The sequence below is a fragment of the Cyanistes caeruleus genome, chromosome 3, assembly GCF_971803275.1.
Source record: "Cyanistes caeruleus chromosome 3, bCyaCae1.hap1.1, whole genome shotgun sequence".
NCBI classification, from domain to species: domain Eukaryota; kingdom Metazoa; phylum Chordata; class Aves; order Passeriformes; family Paridae; genus Cyanistes; species Cyanistes caeruleus.
In genome coordinates, this window is record NC_141703.1 from 35921723 (window position 1) to 35940866 (window position 19144).

At 43.5% G+C, this 19144-nt stretch overlaps 1 protein-coding gene and 1 long non-coding RNA gene across 2 annotated transcripts in view; one reads left to right on the plus strand and one right to left on the minus strand.

Moving 5' to 3' along the window:
* Positions 1–1391: 1391 nt before the first annotated feature.
* Positions 1392–19144, plus strand: part of EFNB2 (ephrin B2) — a 44062-nt gene continuing 26309 nt past the window's right edge. The window contains exon 1 of the mRNA XM_086880736.1: positions 1392–2685. Coding sequence (XP_086736862.1) covers positions 2558–2685 — 128 coding nt within the window. The 5' untranslated portion in view covers positions 1392–2557. The remainder of the gene's footprint in view (positions 2686–19144) is intronic.
* LOC111922750 (uncharacterized) lies at positions 7844–8893 on the minus strand. The gene is made up of 2 exons (XR_002860700.2): positions 8818–8893; positions 7844–8723 (listed from the first exon to the last, which is right to left on the minus strand). It is a non-coding gene; the product is annotated as an uncharacterized LOC111922750 (long non-coding RNA).

Here is a 19144-nt window from a genome sequence, read left to right on the forward strand (position 1 = left end):
TTTCTTCAGGAATAAAATTATACGAAATTGGCTCTTTATTAGGGTTTTTGGTAGGATGTTCTTTGCATGCCTCGATTAAAGGGTAGGGAAATGGCAGAAAGCTGCGCGGTAATTTCCTGGGATTTAACTTTTAATCCGTTCTGCAGATACTATTTTGGCAAGAAATCCCTACTGGAAGAAATTCGGTAACCCCCTTACTTCACAGGAGCGACTATGCCATTTTACACTACCCGTGTTTAGCCTCGCTACAGCTCTTGTCGCGGAGCCCTCCTGTGTGCCGCCTCCGCAGCCCGCTACCACCTCCCGGGGCAGCGCTACCGCCGCCCCGTTCGGCTGCTGCCGGCCACTTTAGCGGTGGGAGCGTGCGGGCGCCGGAGCGGGCAGGACGCGGGGGAGCGGCCGAGGGGGACAGCCGAGGGGACCGCTCCCCCTGCGGAGGGCAGCTGCTGGCCGCTAGTGGGAGCTGTGGCCCCGTGCAAGTGCCGCGGCGTGTCGGGCTCCGAGCGAGGCGTCGGGAGCGCCCGCGACCCCCCGGCGCCCTCCGCAACCCCGGGGCACTTGCGAAGCCGCGGGGAAAGCATCTCCAGCGCTGCCCGCAGGTAGCTCCCTATGAATTAATGTTAGAATGAAATAAAAGGGCCAGGTGCCGCGCCGTTGGGATACCCGGCGTCTGAAAACGAACTGTGTCCGAACCCCCTCCCCAAGAAAATCTAGAGGGGAAGAAAGAGTCTCTGAGCAGTGGCCAGAGAAAGGCGAGGGAATCCGCAGCCGGCCCCGGAGCCCCGCATTGCCCGCCGTTCTGCATCCCTCTGAGGGGCGTCTCACGTCCCACTCCATATAGTGACGGCCCGTGGCTAATTGTCGCGCAACCAGATAAACTTCGAAAACTCACAGAACCCGTGGGAAGGGCCAGTGGGAACCTAGCGCGGAAGCACCCTCAGGCCTGCTTCCCGGCAGGGAACCCGCAGAAAGTTGTGCACGGAGCCCCGCGGCAGTGGGAGCGCGGCCCGGCGCGGAGGTGGCCGCCGCCGCGCAGCGCCTGCAGCCGGGCTCCCCCGGAGGAGCGGCTGCAGCGGCGGGCAGGGCGCGGGGAGCGCCGGTTCTGCCGCTGCTCCCCGCTCTTTGAACGGCGGTGTACTCGGGCAACAGTTCTAGCAACGGCGTGTTTTTAATGCTTACTTAATTTCACTTCCCCCCCCTCCAGATTTAGCTCCATCTGGGCCCGCCGTGCCCGCCGCACAGCCCCGGTGCGAGTCAGAGCGAGTGGACTCGGCGCACGCCGGGCAGCGGCCGCCCGCGGCGCGGCGGGGCCGGGGGGTGTTACCTGGCGGGCCGCTCGCTGGGCTCGGCGCGGCCCCGCCCGCCGCTCGGCGGTAAGTGACAGGCGCGGCGCCCAACCAGCGCGGCGGCCCGCCGGCGGCCCTATGAGCGGCGGCGGCGGGGCAGCGGGGCCGCGCTTATATGGCTACGGCAGCGCGCTGCCGCCGGCCGCGCTCCTGCGCCGGGGACTCGCAGCGGCGGCATCGGGGGGTTGGAAGCGCCGTGGTGGGAACGACAGTGGCTGGCGCCGCTCCTCTTCCCTCGCTCCTTCTCCTCCGCGGTGGGTTGCGCGTCGGCGCAAGTCCCGCGCCCGGCGTTCCTCCGTCTCAGTCGAGCGCCGCGGCGCGCACTGCAGATCGCGCAACGGGAGAGGGACGAATTGACGCTGCGACCCCCCCCGCCCCCCTCCGTTTTGGTTTATTTGATTTTTTTTTTTTTATTTTTGTAATCACTGTTGTCCGCCCCTGTTTCTTGCCTTGCTCCGCTCCGTGGTCTTTGCCGGCGACAAGGACAGCAGTGCCCCTCGGGGAAGCCAGAGCCCTGCGGATGCGCCTCCCCGGGACTCGGGGAGCTGACTCGGAGTGGATTTATTGACTCGCGGTTGCTTCCGAGCTGCCCGAAACAGCCCGGGCCGGTGCCCGTGCGGATTGCAAACTGCGGGGAGCAGTGAGAGACATACAGGAGGAGCCGCCCGCCGAAGCTGTGTCGTTTTCCGCCCCCCCCCCCGACCCTTTTATTTCTCCCGCCACCCTTTATTTTACCTTTTTTAAAATTTATTTTCTGTTTTACTTCTTTTCACGCGGGCCTTAGACACTGTGAACGCGTATGGCGCTCTGGATCCAAATGGGAGTTGGCAGCTTGAGTGGCATCTTCCAAGGCAGCCGGGAGACCCCCACTAAGAGGAAGGACTGAGGCGTTTGCATATTTTTGCTATTGCTGTTACTTCGGAGGTAGCTTGGATCTGACCTCACGGGAGATATTCCTACATGCGAGTGGCATACATGACTCAGTAGATCTGCTTGCAGCTCTCGCCAAGTGCACCGTCGACTCTTACTGTGTGATTTTTTTTAATTTTTTTTTTTTTAAATTTGTTTTTATTATTCTTTTTTTTTCCCTATCAATCACCCCGGCTGTTGGGATACCGGGCACCCACCCTACTGTTGCTGCTCAGGTGCGTGGGAAGGCGCACGGCGGAGTTGCTGAGGCTCCGGGGAGGGACTCGGTGCCGCCTGCGACCATGGCAGCGCGGAGGCGAGATGCCTCCGCCTGGAAGTACTGCTGGGGAGCCGTGATGGTTTTATGCAGAACTGCACTGGCGCGGTCCATCGTTTTAGACCCCATATATTGGAATTCCTCTAACCCCAAGTAAGTTTCCATCCCGCTGCCGCCCGCCGTCTCCCCGGGGACCGGCGCTGCCCTCCGTGCGCGGGGGAGGGACGGGACGGAGCCGCAGGTCGGCCGGGGGACACGGGGGACACGGGGACGGGGCGCAGTGCGCTAGCGCTGAGCGGCGGGAGCTCCGGCCGCGGCTGCCAGCGGGATCCGGCCCTTCCCGGGGCGGGGGCTCCGTGTGACGGCGGAGCTGCCCCTCGCCCCTGGCGGGAAGATCTCGGGAGGGAGGAGGGAGGGGAGGCCGGGCCGGGGCGGACCGGGAGCGGGCTGGGGAGTGGTGCGGCGGTAGCAGGATAAAACCTGCGGGCAAAGGTCCGGGCTCGCCCGGGCTGGAGCAGCCGAGGAGCCGGGCTGCGCTGAGTTGCCAGGAAAGGGTGATACTCTCCCAACTTCTCCGTCTGCAGATGCAAACTCATCCCATTGATTCCAGCGAAGTTACATCTGCTTATAACAGGGCTAAATTTGGTTGTGGAGTTGATGGTATCAAGGCACATGTCAGTGAGTAATGAACTAAGCATTACCCATCACACAACCATTTAGTGTCATTCTTCATTAACAAATCCGAGCAAAAATGTACATGCGTTCCTAGGACCTCACTTTTAAAACTCACTCTTAAGAGAGATGCGTTATCTTTTAAAAAAAAACCAAAAAAAACCAAAAACCAGCAACCTCTTTACTTAAACGTACAAAATTATTGCTGTTAGAAAGAGGAACTTTCTGAAAAGTGCACTGTCCTAGAGAAAAGTCTGAGGCAGTGATGTAAGGCTACTTAGGCTTCTCTTTTGTCTCCTTGGATTTTTTTGACATACAAAATGGAAGTTGGCTTTGTTCACTTGTAAGAGCCTCTGAAGTTTTGTGATTAGAATCACTAGTTTGGAGAACAAAAATTAAGAAACAGGAAGTAGAGTGTAATGAGTTAAGGGAATTTTAAAGCAGAAATAGGTTAAAATATTTTTTATATGCATGCTCGAACTTCAGTTATATATATTTAAAATTAAATCATATGCAATGTGTTAATTAAATTTAGCGTTTCCCATTAACTCCTTTAAGTACGTGTCTTGTTTTCCCGGGGGAAATGCAGAGGAAATGTTAGGTGGTGATGAGACAAGGATGAATGGAGTATTTCCTGGATCAGGGATTAATCCTGAGCAGGTGGTAGGATCTCTAGGAGTTTGGTAAAGATTTCAAAGTTAGAATTAGGAGTAGCAGCTCAAGTTTACCAAGCAACCTTTCCTTAGAGTCATCATCTACTGTTGCTTTCATTAAAAGAAAAAATCAGTATAGATTTCTGTCTGTATTATTTTTTAATACTTGCTCTGTTTATCTTTACTGGGAAGTTTCCTGATCATAAAGAAAAAACTGAAAAAAAAACAAACCACCCTGCCAGAATCGCAGAGGACTGCTCAATTCAGAGTCTTTATTTGTAATATTGATTGACAAATACTTATTTTGTATGTGCACCAGGTGGGAAGCCTGTTAAAATTTACCCCCAGTCACTGGCTCAGCACTTCCATGATGCTGCATATCTAAAGCCTTTCTTTGGCGTAAGAAAGGCACGGCACCACATCAGAGGGTGAGGCGGCCTGGCCGGTTGTAGAGCGGGCTTTAGAAGGCTGTTCAGAGTCTCGAAAGGCAAAGGCTGAGAGCCGGGGTTGCATTGCAGGAGTGGGCCTGCTGTGCTGGTGGAAAACAGCCTTGACTCGGCCTAGGAGGAAGGGGAATGCTTTTGCATCTCAGCCCTCGCTGGGTTTATGCCTACAGAGGTCACTATTCCAAAGCAGAAGAGCCGGCTGCTCGGGGCTCTCCTCTGCCAGCCCCAACCTGCTTTCGCTTTTTTTTTTTTTTTATTTTTTTTTTTTCACTTACCTTGATCGCTTTTATTAGCCATCAGTGAAACGAAAGCATCCGAGCAGCTGAATCCAGCCCATCTCACAGAGCCTGGGGATATGCTTCCTTTGTCAAACACGATTTGTGTTTCCATTTAGTTAATTCTAAACTGTTTGATTACAAAAAAGGTTTGAATGTTGTTAATGGTAGATCTAATGATAATATCTAATTACTTTTTCAACTTAAATGCACGCTTAAAAATAGGTTGTGTTGCTGATGTAATTGAATTTTCTTGAGTGATTCATTGAGGCTTAATCACCACAGTGAAGAAGTACACTATTAAAATTAGTCTTTTCAATTGCTGGGGCTAGTGATTTATAGGCCTCTTGGAGGCCTGGAGTTTGAGGAGGCTTGCAAATGCATTCCTGATACTGCTGCTGGTGAGGCAGCTCTGCTTCTCGGAGCAGCATTTCTCACTAATTCTTCTCACACTTGTTTGCCTGAAGGATCCTGAATAATTTCTCCTTAGATTGTCTTCACTCTGGATTCAAGCTGAATGTTAGCTTGGGAAGTAAAGCTGTTGAATAGATCTTGGCATGGTATAATAATAAAGCTCCTTTCTAGGTTTGAAATAATAACTATCTTTGGTGCTCGTTAATTTATTCAGGGAAGCTGTGCATTTAACTCTATTGAAAGTCTCAAGACATAAATCTTCTGAACAGGTAGGCAATTAAAATGGGAGAAGTTGTTAGGTTAATATAAAGTATGAAATAATAAATTTTAGGTTAAGGTGAATGTATAAACTGAATTGGTTTTGCACTGAAGTCTAGGGGTTATAATTTCTAGCAGGTGGCTGGGATGGAGAGCATGTGGTAGCTGTTTGAACACAGAGCACCCCTCCCTGTTTCCCCCTTACCTTTTTAGAGATCTGCTTTATTGCCTTGACCAAATCATGAGATCGAAGTGACCTCCATAAAATAATTATACCTGCAACTTTATTGCTTGGGAGGTTAAACATCGTTGTTGTAGATGGTCTTCGCAGACTTTATAGACTTACCATCTGAAGAACTTCAGATTGCCTGATCTTGAAAACACAGAGGAAAAAATACTCTAGATTTAACTCCTGTTGACACCTTTTAAATGGGAAACTTTCTGCCTGTGTTGTTTCTGCCAAGACAAACAATGTATGCAGATAGCATGGATTACCTCAGTTTCACCTCACAAGGGCTCAGCACTGCCTTTGACACCCAGGACCACACGTAATGTTATGGGGGAGCCTTTAGTGAAGCAGTAGAGAAATTTCATTCAAAAAAGCATCACTTACGTCTAAATGTCACTATTTCCCTGCGTGTTACAGGCTGGAGAGCAAGGCGGGTCTCCTTAGTGACATGTGCAAGGTTATCTTCATAAGTGGTGCCTTTGACACTGATTAAGTTAGATTATATAGCTCTTTTTCTCTCCCTCTGATAACCAGTTATATATGGGATAGTTCACAGCCTGCCTCTGAATGAATGCTAACATGTCAGAAACTGATAAAATAAACTACAATTGATGACCCTGTTAAATGTTCTATTCAGTAGTATATAGACTAGTCTGCTTCTCATTGTATCTGAAATTCTTATTTTTGTAGGTAAACAAATGCACATTCACTACCGATTGAATAGCCCCTTGAACTATGCTCTGCAGTTTGCATTTGGGTTAATCTTGTCAGTTTTAATACAGAGGGGGAAAAAAAGCAGAAAGCACCAGGGGTGGAATTGTTAGTGCTTTCACATCCACATTCCTCACATTTTGTCAGGATGATAAACTGTAGGTAATGGACAGCCCTTGTTTCGCAGGACAGGCAAGCCAGCCAGAACACAAAGAGCTTGCTAAAACGGTATCTCACAACATGTTTGGGAGGCTCTCCGCTAGACAAGAATTTATTTGGGAGTCTTGTGCTGTGGGAATACACTTTCTAACCTAAGCAATTACAGCTTCAAGCTGAAGAAACAGGAGTGGAAGGTTAAGATGGTTTAAACACATGCTCCTAAATTGTACCCAAAACATAGCTGCTGACACTTGGAGTGTTAATAGATGGAGCGAGTGGTGGCTTCCAGTCAGTCCATTTGATAGTTCATTTGTAGCCAAGTCTCCAAAGCACAAGTGAATTAGCAAAATGAATTCAGAATAAACTGGAGACCGATTTCTTGAGCTGGTTATTTTCCCCAGCCTTTTATATGTAGAGTATAACTGCTATATTATTTATAGTAATTATCTTAAAGCATGTTATCTGTAAGCTGTGCTACGTTATTTCACTTTGTTTAATGAAGTAATTGCCTTTAGAAAGGCTGTGACTAAAAGTCATGCTAAAATCACTTAAGTTCTCCCTCTTCCCACACATGAGAATGCCTTCCTCTCCATTTTTTTTTTCTTCCCTTTTTTTTTTTTTTTTCTCTTCCCTGTTTTATGGTAAGGAGATCACATTGCTTGAGGTGTGATACTCTGGATCCTCTCAAATTCGGCCAAGGTTCCTGGCATGGGAAATCAGGAGCGGAGGAGCTGAGGTGACTGTTCCGACACGCTGGCAAGGACAGGCCTTTCAGCCCTGCGCAGCAGCCACAGGCAGGCCTGCTTTGGGGACCTTTTTTTCTCTATGATCTGGTCGTCATGCATCCTGCAAACCTGCACGACTTGAAATTGCTTGTTGCAAATGAGAAGAAAGTGTTCTTCTGAGAAAAAAAATAGTGATTAAAATGTTATTCATGTGTGCCTAATGTCTGTCTGCCTTGGCTGCTGACATAAAGAAACCTGTTTTTCTGGTCATTTATCATACATCTACATGGATTTGCTTATGAGCTCATTCTTTGTGAGGCATTGTGGAAACTTACATAGGAATGTTAAACTGCTTGAAATATTTTGATTAAAATACTAAGTGCCACAGTATGTAGACTTTTAACTAGCACACTGTTGTCTTGAGGGAGGGTAAGTTTTTTTGGGGGGGTGGGGAAGGGAGCAGCAAGGGAGAAGAGTTTGTGGGGGAGTTGCATGAAAAAGCAGAGGAAGGGAGGATGGCAAATGGACAGTGTTAGAAGAGCTTGGAAAAAACTCCTGTGGCTTTATTGTCTCCTTAAAGCCAGAGAACACAAAGACAAATGCAGTCCAGCCTTTCTCCCATGATGGAAAATGTAAACCGTTGACACAGCTCCCATGTTTAACTTGTTTAATTCTCATTTTAAATTCAGTACTATACCAGCCGTGTGAACTCTGAAGATTTCTTTAGTAATCCATTTTGTAGTTCCGAATCAAAAACAAAGTGAAAAGGTCTGACACAATTTGCTTTTATTTTTAGGCAAATCAACCCTGGTCATAGTTAATAAGGGGATTACAACCCAGACTAGGTCTTTACAGATGTAATGTAAATCAAGGGCAGAGTATAAAGAAACTGATCCCTTTTGATTGAAGTATGGTAAAAAGGCATAGAGAAACTAGCAGCAGTAATCTGATTGTATGGCAATAAAACCACCATTTTCTGTCTTTCAGATAAAAATAATGTGGTAAATCCATGCAGTTCATAAGATGTAAAGGCAGATAAAGGGTGATGCCATGGCAACATATAGATTAGCTTGATGTTAGAAATGACACGTCTCTGAAAGGGGTGTTATAAACTAAGGGCCTTGCTCCGGGCTGTAAGGTATTATGTGAGAACCGCACAAAACTTGGGGGCCGGGATTAGGAACTATGAAAGGCCTACTTGTGGCTTGGGGTGGTTGGAGCCGTGAAGAAAAGCTGCTCAGTTCTTGCTCATTGGTGGTGTATAATATGGTAAAGATAGATTTCATTTACTGCTTTTTGCCGAGATGGGGGCCGATTAAAACTCGAGATGGCTGCAATTGTGAGGTGTGGAAGATTCTCCTTTTTAACTCCTGCCCTAGCAGCAGCCTTTCTGAAGAACTGGCTGCACTTGGGATTTGTTGCCTTAATCTATTTGGGCTTCGGGCAGGAGCATGCTGGCAAGGCACAGAGAACAGAGGGGAGAGAGGTAGTACTGGAGTTATCTGGAAGGAAAACAGAGAGCTTTTGATTTCAGCTGTGTTTTAGTTTGTGGTCTCCATCTCACACTCCATGGGAGCAGCAAAGATAAACATGCTGCATTGTCTGTGCTTAGGCCAGGTGATACTTAAGCATCTCTTGTGTTTCCCATTCTGCAAAAATATAAAAGAAGAAAAAAAAACTAAAACAATTAAAAAAACCAAAACCCGAACAACCACAAACAAACCAGCATCTACTCCTATTTACCAGTCAAGCTGCAGATAACCAAATGTCTCTGGCTCAGTCTCTAGGTGGTGTTTATTTCCGAAAGGCTGGCTGAAATCTAGAAATGAATGAGATAAGCATCTGCCTCCCCCCATTCCCCTCCTCCCCGGCCAATTTACAATCACTGGGATGAGTTTGATGTCAGCCCCTTGAGTTTAGCCGGCAGACAATAGAGCTATTGTTTCATCATTTATTTCAAGTGATCTGCAGCTGTAAAGGTAGTAAAATACCTCTCCTAGCGCAGCTACTTGGATGTGTTTTTTCTTGCTTTTTCTCTTAAATAGCCTTTAAATAGTTAATACTCGTTTTTCTACCCAACTGACAACCCTGAACGCCCACAACTTAAAGTCAGCATTACATTGCAAATCAGAGGTACGATTCAAATGAGAAATATCTACTTTATTGCTTGTTCATTTGTCTGCGAAGGGGGGAGAAGAAAGTACTCTGCATTTGTTAATCGCAGTCTAGACACAAGAGGAAAAAACACCGAAGCCTACAATAACAGTTGTGTCTTTCTTGACTGGGAATGAGCCTGGGATGAGCTCGGCAAAATGGAATTCATGCTGTTAGTTTGGCAGTGCCTCGGACACTTTTAAAGTGCATTGGTTTTTGGGTTTTTTTGTTTGATTATTCCAGGGTTTTTTTATATAAAGATGTTAATTACATGCTTGAATTTATCATTCTTACCCTATCCCATAGTATGCAGGAAATCTTCACAAGTCTGACTGAAAAGGGAACTCCAGACCCCAAACTGTCAAGCTGCTGATGCTGATGTGATTTAACAAATGAAAAATAAACAAGTGCATATGGGAGCTGGACGGATTGGCAGAATATACAGGACCTGAAGTGCTCAGACGGGTTTCCTGTCTTGAAACTTAACCTTCACAAATCTATACCAAAAGATCCAATTCATTTGCTGAAATTCTCCAAAGCACAGGGGCAACCTCATCTAATTTACAGGCCGGTCACATTCAAGCACCTTGCATTCTGCATTTGACAATGATTGCTAATGGGCCATTCAACTAAAGTATTTGCTTGTTAACAGGGAACAGAGCATGATAAATGTCCAGCAAGCTTGCAGCCTCCTTCAGCTTTTCAAATGCAGACTGGTGCATATTTATGGCAGGCAAATGACAAAGGGGGAAGCTGAATTACTCTGGCCTTATGCTTTCTGTTCGAACAAGGGTTAAAGTAATTAAAGAAATAATGCAAAAACCGATGTCCTTTGTTTGCCCACCATTATCCAACGTTTAGCTTTCGAACCTGCCTGTCATGTCACATTTCAGAAATGTCCCAGATAAGGCCGGACAGGTTTGGCAGGGCACAGGGAGAAAGGGGGAATCATCTATGGAGAGCATCCTGGACAGTGGACCCCAGCTCTCCCTGCATCCAGAGTCTTTCCCCTCCTGGTTCCCCTGACTTTAAGGAGTTTTCACTGATAGAAACTCGAAGGTGTACTTAAAACAGAGATTTTGCAATTTTCAATCCCGATCCCTAAACGGGGGGGGGGGGGGGGGAAAATCCAAGACTGAAGAGTGGCCACGCTTTGAGAAAATATGTACATTGAGCTCAGTATGTTTTTGGAAGCCATGAAAACAAAATGGCACAACAAAAAACAGTTTTGCATTGCTCCTCCACATCCAGATAGGTCTTAAGACCCAAAAAAATAAAACACGCACACAAAAATTTCCTAAACTTGATGTGTCTTCAGTGTCATTGTGAATTATCTATTTATTATTATTAGTTGGGGTTTTTTCTTGTTACCATAATTTTCTTTGTAAATTCAGGTTTAATCTTAGCCTATCTAGCTCTTGTTCAACTTCATGAAAATTCCAGTGATTTCAGTGGGTACTGCCAGTCCTGCAAGCTTGAAAGGACTTCACATTATAATTATTTTTCATTATAGGCAAAATTTAAATTTTCTTGTTACGAAAAGAAAATCTATCATTTTACTCTAGGAAAGAGAACATATAGATTATTCTGTTAGCTGTGGTGCAGAGAACTTTCCTTTGATGTGATTATATACATTGTCAAAGACAGCAAATAAGGGCAGGACCTCTATCTTTTTTGGCAATCCTGGCCAGCCAACACCCAGTGTTTATTGAGGTATCAGCATGATAATTATAATGCAGCTGATTTAAACTTTGATGTAATAGTCTATGCTTTCTTCTGGTTTTAAACATAAGTTCCAAGCCAAAAAAGATAAAGGTTGGTAGAGGATTGTGTTGCTAGGTGAATCATTCCTTATGTATGACATATACATAACTATAAGATGGGTTTCCTACCTGTAGTGTTCTTTTAAAATGTTTCATGGGTGGTGGCTAAAATAGGATTTACAAAACTTTATTTGGTAGGATCAGAGCTTAAAGTCAAGTTTTACATGTGTCAGTGGAAAGCAAGAAATTATTTGGCTTGTTTTACACAGCAGGATAGGTTAGATGGTGAAATTATGTTAGGCTGAAAAATTTGTGATGCTGCAAATTGCTTCTCACTGTTTTCTTTGCTTTTGTTTGAATAGGACATTTATTTATATACCTAAACCAGAGTGAACAGCAGTGAGGAAGGTGAACATGTCACTGTAAAGACAAATGCATTTTAAAGCTAATAAGAGTGATTTGAAACTTTATTATCATTATTATTATTATTATTGTTAATTAAAGCCCAGTCTCACTTGAATGCTGTTTTATTTTGGATTGGGAGTTCTGCCAGACTCCAGCCTGTCAGAGCTAAGAAGACTCAAATCAAGTCCAGGCCTATTTCTGCAGCAAACGGGAATCCTGGCTCCTTGCCTGCAGATTCATTCAGGAAGACCCATCTGGCTTTTGATGTTCTGCAAGTTTGAAGCAGTTTGTTTAAGGAACCTATGCAGCCAGCACTGGTGGGAGCACACATAACTGCGCTTCTTCTGACTCCTCGTCAGTGGTGCATCATTTCACAGTTTCATTTTTGCTTGGTGCTTACCATCTGCTTACCTACTGCCTCAGCAGCAGTTGGTTTCTATACCTGACTGGATGAAAGTGTAAATTTGGAGTTGGGAACATCTTGACTCCTTTTAAGGATCTGCAGTCCCACAGCATTCTCTGTCCACACTTCAGTTGCTTTCTTCATGTTTAATTAATTTCAGTTTCGTTCAGAAGCAGTATAGCTTAATCATTGTACAGCACTTTACCTTCTTTTTTACCACTTTTTTACCACTTTTTTAATCACTTGCCAACACTTTACCTGGGTTTTTGGAGGGTTTCTCTTTCCACGGTATTTCTGAGCTGTATAGATGAGCTGAATAGGGAAGGTCACATTGGCGGACAGATTACTTCACTGCCTGAAAAAAGTACTTAAAAGGTGGTTTTTGGTGTTAATCATTCTTTGTATCACAGAGTTTTCAGGCACTTTTTGAAGAAAACCAAAAGCCATATCTTAGATTTATAGTGTATTGTAGTCTTCCGTTCTGTGGATCAGTGTGTGACACCAAGGCAAGCGGGACTGCACTGTGCTCCTACAGCCTGACTTGGGAAAATGTCCTTATTCAGAAAAGCTCACATCGAGCATGTGCTGAATGCTGAACATTTTTGCTGAAGCAGGACGAATTAAGCATGAGCTGTCTTGAACCAAGGCCAGTGTGAAGAGGTTTTTTGGGGTTGGACAAATACAGATCTCTCCAGAGCTTCGTTGCCTTTTTTTAAATCAGAAAATGATGTCAGAAGCTACATCCCTGTCTGCTTTTGGGTAGGGATGTATAGCCTGCCCAATAGTTAGTGTGTCACTTGTGCCACCTGGGAGCTCAAGCAAGTCTATCAGCTGTGCCTCTGGAGTCTGGTTGCACAGGTAGCTCTGCTTCAACTGAGTTTCCTGTGTTTATTTTTTTTAGCTCACTGTTTGGTGTAATGCCAGCAGCACATTTCCACTACAACTGATCACTGATCACCCGAGAGCCCAGGTTTCCTCCTGCAAGAGAGGGCCTGGTTTGTGAGGTGTGCCACGGGCTGAGCCTCCCTGCAGTAGAGGCTGAACCAAATGTCAGTGTCTCAGGAGTGCAGGGCAGTGGGTTAAAACTGGGTGGCTGGATCTCCGGTTATCCCTGGCTTTCTGCTGAACCTCTCCAGTGGACTCCTCCATCTGGGGCAGGGATGTCAGTTGTGTCAAGTGCACATTTTGGATGTTTACAGAATTTTTTTAACTACCGCAGTGTCAGTTTCGCTTCATTTCAGAGGCTCAGACGTCGTAGTGGGTCAAAATCTGTCTCTTCTTAGGTCAAATATTATTACTGCCTTGAAGTAGTGGCTGTGGCCACCTGGTTTTGTTCTGCTTCTCCACATCAGTCAAACCTTGGAAGAGTTGGTACTTTGTGACATGAACATAGGATCTTTGTGCTTGCAAGTGGCTGAATCTTTGGTTTAATGTAAGAAGCAAGTGTAGACTGATTGTAGCTCTCCCATTTGGATTTTTGCTCTAGGTCATTTTCTCCTTGGCATAAAAATGATTTTCCAGAATAGGTTTGTTTGTTTATACAATTCTGTTACTGATTTGGCATAACTTTTCCTGAAAGTTGTGAGTTAACAATTTGTTCTACTTCCAGTGTTTACTTATTCAGGCAAATGGTATGCAATAATACATTTTCTAACAACTGCAAAGTAGATGAAATTTTGTCTTTGCATTGGAGATACAATCACCGATTATTAATGTCTCATCAACTAACAAGACAGTCCCCGCCCTCTTTTATAGACTTTGCTTGGAGCATGTCTTGAAACAAGACTGTACAGGTGTGAGCAAACTGTAGTTAAGAGAAGGAAGACTGCAAACTTTGGTTGGCATTCTTATATTGTGGCTGACATAAGACATTTGTTTTTCTAACAGGAATGGTAGAGAATAGCACAGAATAGCGCAGCGATAGAACAATCTGGTTTGCACTTTTCAAAAAGTAGTTCTTTGGCAAATGCCAGCTGCTCTCTGTTAGCTTTCTAAAAGCAAAGGCTTTAGTGACTTGTGTAAGAAACACACATGGTTTGGTTTGACTTTCTGTTCCATGCTAACTACTGCTCTGCATCTTTTTAATAAAGTGCCATCTCTCGGGTTTGGCACACCCTGCCTCTGTGAGCACAAGTCAAGTAGAGCAATGGTTTTGTGTTACGCTGAATTCATGGCACAGATTTTTTTATTTTACTTTCTTTTTTATTTTTTTCCCAAAATTCAAACCATATAAATACCTGATTATCTTTGCCATGAGAGCAAAGAACTACTTTAATATTCCCAGTAGCATATTTTGAACAACAATTCTTTAATTAAAACAACATTGGTCTCTTCCTGTATTTCATGGCTAGCAAATGAGAGAAAACACCAGTGTTAATATCAAAGGGAGTCAGTTTTCATTACAGTAATGGTTCAATTGTGCAATGCTGTAGGCACTGAAATTTAATATTATTGTGACTTGTATTGTAATTGTAGGATGACAGAGGAAAATGGATTAAGTTTAAATATAAGTGTACACAGCACCACATGGACTTTGTCAAATGGAAGCTGAGGGTTGGTACAGGATGGGTCCCCCTCTGGCTCTGTCATAATGAATTAGTATTTTGTAAATAATTGGCCACTAGACTATAGATTTATTACCTTTTGCAGATCTATGTGGACACACACAGACATACATCGATTCTGCACTGACTGTAATTGCAGTGTGGAGTTGCAGAACAGGTTTATGCCTGTAGGCTTGCAGGGTATTTGAATGTCTAGGCTTCTTGTCTTCACCTTTCATGAAAATATTCTTGCCTGCCAGTTTGTGAAGTTTTGTTCTGAAGAATACACCCATCCTTTTAGTCCAGGCATTGCTAACATATGCATGGCCTCAGACTGGAAAGCCCTTTGTCATCCTGATGAATAAACTGAATTCAAGTTGCAGATGAGCTTTGCTTTAGAAAATTATGCTAGGGACAACTAGTGTTAATGAGCAATATCCCCTTCTTTTCCAGTTGCCCATAAACATTCAGATTGCAATGGAAGACAGCAATTTAAACCATCCATTGCTGATCTTTTCCGTGGAAGATTAAGGACAATGAAAGCTATGATGCTTCATTTGTTTGCAGTATGTAGGCAAGTGGAAGATGTCCCTAAAGCAGTGCCTGATAGTGTATTAGTGACTAAACATGATGCCCTGTCATTTTACCCCATATCTTCACACTGTTCCTCAGATGTATGTTCACACTGAAACGTGTTCTAATGTTAAAGTGCAAAAGGGGGCAGTAAAGTGCTATCCAAAAAAAATATGTTTATTTTTATGGGTACTTTTTGTGGCAAAAGTTGCATTTCTCAATAGGCTTATAATCTCCCATGTTAAAGTAATGATCACAAGAACATCTTCTGTTTGAAAGGCTTAAAAATGTTGCCAAAGTGTATCATTAAGTGTTGTGGAAGTAATGTTTGTCCTGTGTATTTCTATGTACTTCTGTCCTTGAATGGAACCCTGAAGCATGCTACATATTTGAAAGGAATCAAAGGCAGGAAACTTTCCTCAGATATATTTAGGAAGTAGCTATATGAAGCACTTCTGAAAGAATTCCAACTTAGCTTATCACCTCTGATTCTCATGTTGTGCATTACTTAGCACCACGTTTCTGGAAAAAGCAAAATGAAAAGAATGCTGAGGCTAGGGGTTTCTGCTTGAAGTACTAAAGTGTGTAGTGGTGGCATGGGTCAAGAGTTGGGCTCTCATCCAGACCCGCATGCATCATTTGTCAAGAGGTAACTAGAAAGAGCAACTAATTACAATGCACCTACTGAGTGTTTTTTCCTTCAGGAATTTCTCAGAGTAAGCCGTTTATACAGACTGGCTGCTACTTTCCACTGCAGCCACTTGCAGTTTTTAAACTCTACACAGAAAGCACATTTCTGCTGAAATTAAATTAAATAAAAACGAGAATGTGCCCTGTGTGTTTCCATGCTTGTGCATGAGAGCAAGTGAGCAATGATTCCATTTGCTGAAGCTGACTAAGTCCAGCACTGTTGTGAGGTTCATATTTCTGTAAATGCTGATGAAATGTTAATATAATACACTTTAAAATAGAACATTGGTCATACTCATCCTTTTTTTTTTTTCTCTCCTTACTTAAAAGACTCGTGAAGCACATTAGTGGTTCTTTTGTGGTAACAGGAATTGATTTACTAAATGGATCAGAATTCTCTAGTGCTTTAAGTACTTTAAGCAGAGCAGTAATGGCTTTCTGAATATAATACAAAAAGTTAATTGCTATTAATAGTACCTTATGTGGAGGTCATATGTGAAAACGGAATATAAAATCTATATATTTTTGAAAAAAATCCTTAGATTTAGTAAAAGATTGGATCATGTATCTTTTCAACATTTCAGGCCTTACCCTTGTGGTAAATGTTCTGAGCCAGGTTTCACGTTCTTGTGCAAAAACCCCATTGCTTAGGAAAAGACAGAAAAGTGTTTGCTCTCAGAAGTTTTTTAAGGCAGGGAAAAACATGACTGACTTTTACGTGGGGAAAAACAATCATTCATTTTTGCACTCTGGATTTAATGGGGGTGGAGGGGTAAAACACAAGTTGGTTTGAAGGTTTTAGTTACGTGAGTTTTTTGCTTTTTTCTGCTAGTGAGAGCCAAAGCAGCAAGGGAAAGGGCAACTTCCCAGCAAAACCGAACCAACTCTCGCAGTCAGAGATGACATCCCCTTGAAACATACACTGCCCAAACAGCAAAACCCTTATGGCAGCTGCACACCAGGCGGCTGAAGGCAGGATGCTGCCTTGGCTGCACACGGTGGGCTGGGGAAAGGGCTCTCGGTGCCCATGGTTTGTGGTCACTCCCAGATGCTATGATCCCAACCTGAGACGATGTGATTCCCTGGAGAGGGACTGCAAAGTGACCTACCTCTGCTGGAACCCAGGACTGGGGTAGCCTTGAAGGGGAGACTGCGGCATTCTGGCTTACTTGTTGTGAAGAATGAGATCACATCTGTAATCTTGTACATCACAGCTTTTAAGATTTTCTCTTAAAAGGAACAGATTTTCTCTTTGAGTGTCTCCAGTAAGACATGCTTGGTGTGTGCTGGGTTGCAGGTGACCTTCTGCAAACGTGAAGGGTGGAAGGAGTACGGTTTTGCCAAATATCATTTCTTGGCTGTAGGGTTTGTGCTCTCTCAAGTGCAAGGCACCTTTAGACTTGTGATGATTCTAAGCTGAGTGGAATGAAAAAGTGTCTGTATTTCTGCAACAACACTAGTCATAAGAGTTATTTGTTGAAGGAAGCTCATGACAGATCTTTCAAGGAGACCAGCTAGGGCATTTTCTGATGTGTTTGGAGACAAATAATGTCTGTGGGTGTCTCTGTACAGTAGAAGCTCTGTGCTTTTAGAACTGTGATGTGATGGTACAATTTGACTGTCAAATCCAGCAGGTCCATGCAAAAGAATATTTCCTTTGGGGAGAAGCATATGTGCTCTAAGCCTTGGTTTACACATACTAGAAATCTCTTGATATGTTTTAAATGCATTCCTCTAGCTAAAGGTAGTGCAGTGAATTGATAAATTAAATGGCTAAAATTTCATCCCTATTCCTAATTCCCAGTCCACTAAAAATGTTGAGAAAATGTAATAATGCTACACAATTATTCTTGTGTAGTTTATTAAGTTTTCAGTTGCAAACATAGTACATTGTTTTGCCCTACTGAAGTCCATGGAAATCTTGAAACCAATGTCAGTAAGAACAGATCCAGGAAAAGGCACCAAGAACAGTTCCATTTGCATGGCTATTTGCAGCACATGAAATGGTGGCACCACTGACATTGTTGTGTCCAGTGTTGTGATTAGAACAACATCAAACTTTTACCATCCCCTTTTGCAGTACAGTACAAGTGTTTGCTCCAGGCAGTCTGACAGAAGATGGGCTCCTTCAGAGTTGAGGAAGAGTGAGGACAATGAGGTACCCCAAATTCCAGGATGGAGATCAGCTATGGTTTCAGGGGACTGCTTCAAAGCACTTACAAGCTTACTGCAGGTTTATTTCAGGGGAGCCTGAACATAGTTTTTTCCCTTACAGTAGAAGTGAGAAATACAGGACTTGCTGCTTTACTGAGTTGTGTTATAATAATTTATAATTTGACTTTGTATACTGTCATACTTGCCATTAAAGATCTTAAGGGATGAGCGTGAATATATTTGTTTATTTATTTGTTTGAATTCCATTTAGTTTCTAGCCTGCAAGCCCCATTAATGCTAGTAACCATTCCTTGCATAAATTGTTTCATTAACTGTGTGGAAAAATGTTACATATAAATAAAGGTTAGCAGATTAAACTTCTTAAATTTTATTTAAATTCGAAAACATCCCTGTTTAGCATGTTGTGTAAAACTTTCCTGTATTATTAAAATGATTTAATAAGACTGCACTGGTAAAGAAAAGTATCTCCCAAAACTCATTTAAAAGAATTTTAATAGTATGAAATGCTATACTTTTTTTTTCCTCTCAAAGTTTCTTTTGCTAGTCTGTGTGTAAAGCCAGTCTGTCATCTTGCTGTGTCACACTATGATATTTTTTGTTGCAAAGATTTTACGTAAGTGTAGTGCCTTTTTTCCTCATGAAATTATGTACCCATTTAGAGACAGACTCCACATTAATCTTTTTTTGATGAAGCTTGTTTTTCTGTCTGTCTACAGCAGTTAGTGATCCTGTTCTCATTGAAATGGTGTTCACTTAATCTATTTAAACTGGAGTGAGATGAGTCCTGTAGCATCACTGCTTCTGCACAAAAAGCAGTTACAGCTGGGTGTATACCTTATATACACATGGCATATTTTTGTACATGGTATTGAATATGACAAAAATGAATGTGAAAGTTTTGTGGAGAGCTTTTGCAGAGAGCTCTGGTATGTGTTTTTGGATTTTATGCAGTGCGGTGTTTTTGGGAATCAGGAAACTGGTTTTCTGCTACTTTGCTGAAATCACTAGCCCTTTCCTGAAACATATATTTGCTTTGCATCAAGCTGGTAGGACATTTGCTTTGCTTAAATATTTATCCTGTGGACAAAGTGATACTTGAATGTTATTTTCTCAAAATTCAGATGATTAATACATATATTATTTAATAACCACTCTTTTTAGACAGGACTTGTACATGGAATGTAGTTCTGTATTCTGCTTCAGTTTGCAGTTTTACAAGTAACGGACTAGAATACTGTGTTATTAGCATTCATGATATTTCCTTAATAAAACTTTTCAATTAATAACTTTGTAGTCAGGCTCCTAGTTAAAACTTCATAAAGTTAAGTGGGTAGGATTCCCCAGCAGTAGGTTTCAGGCTGCAT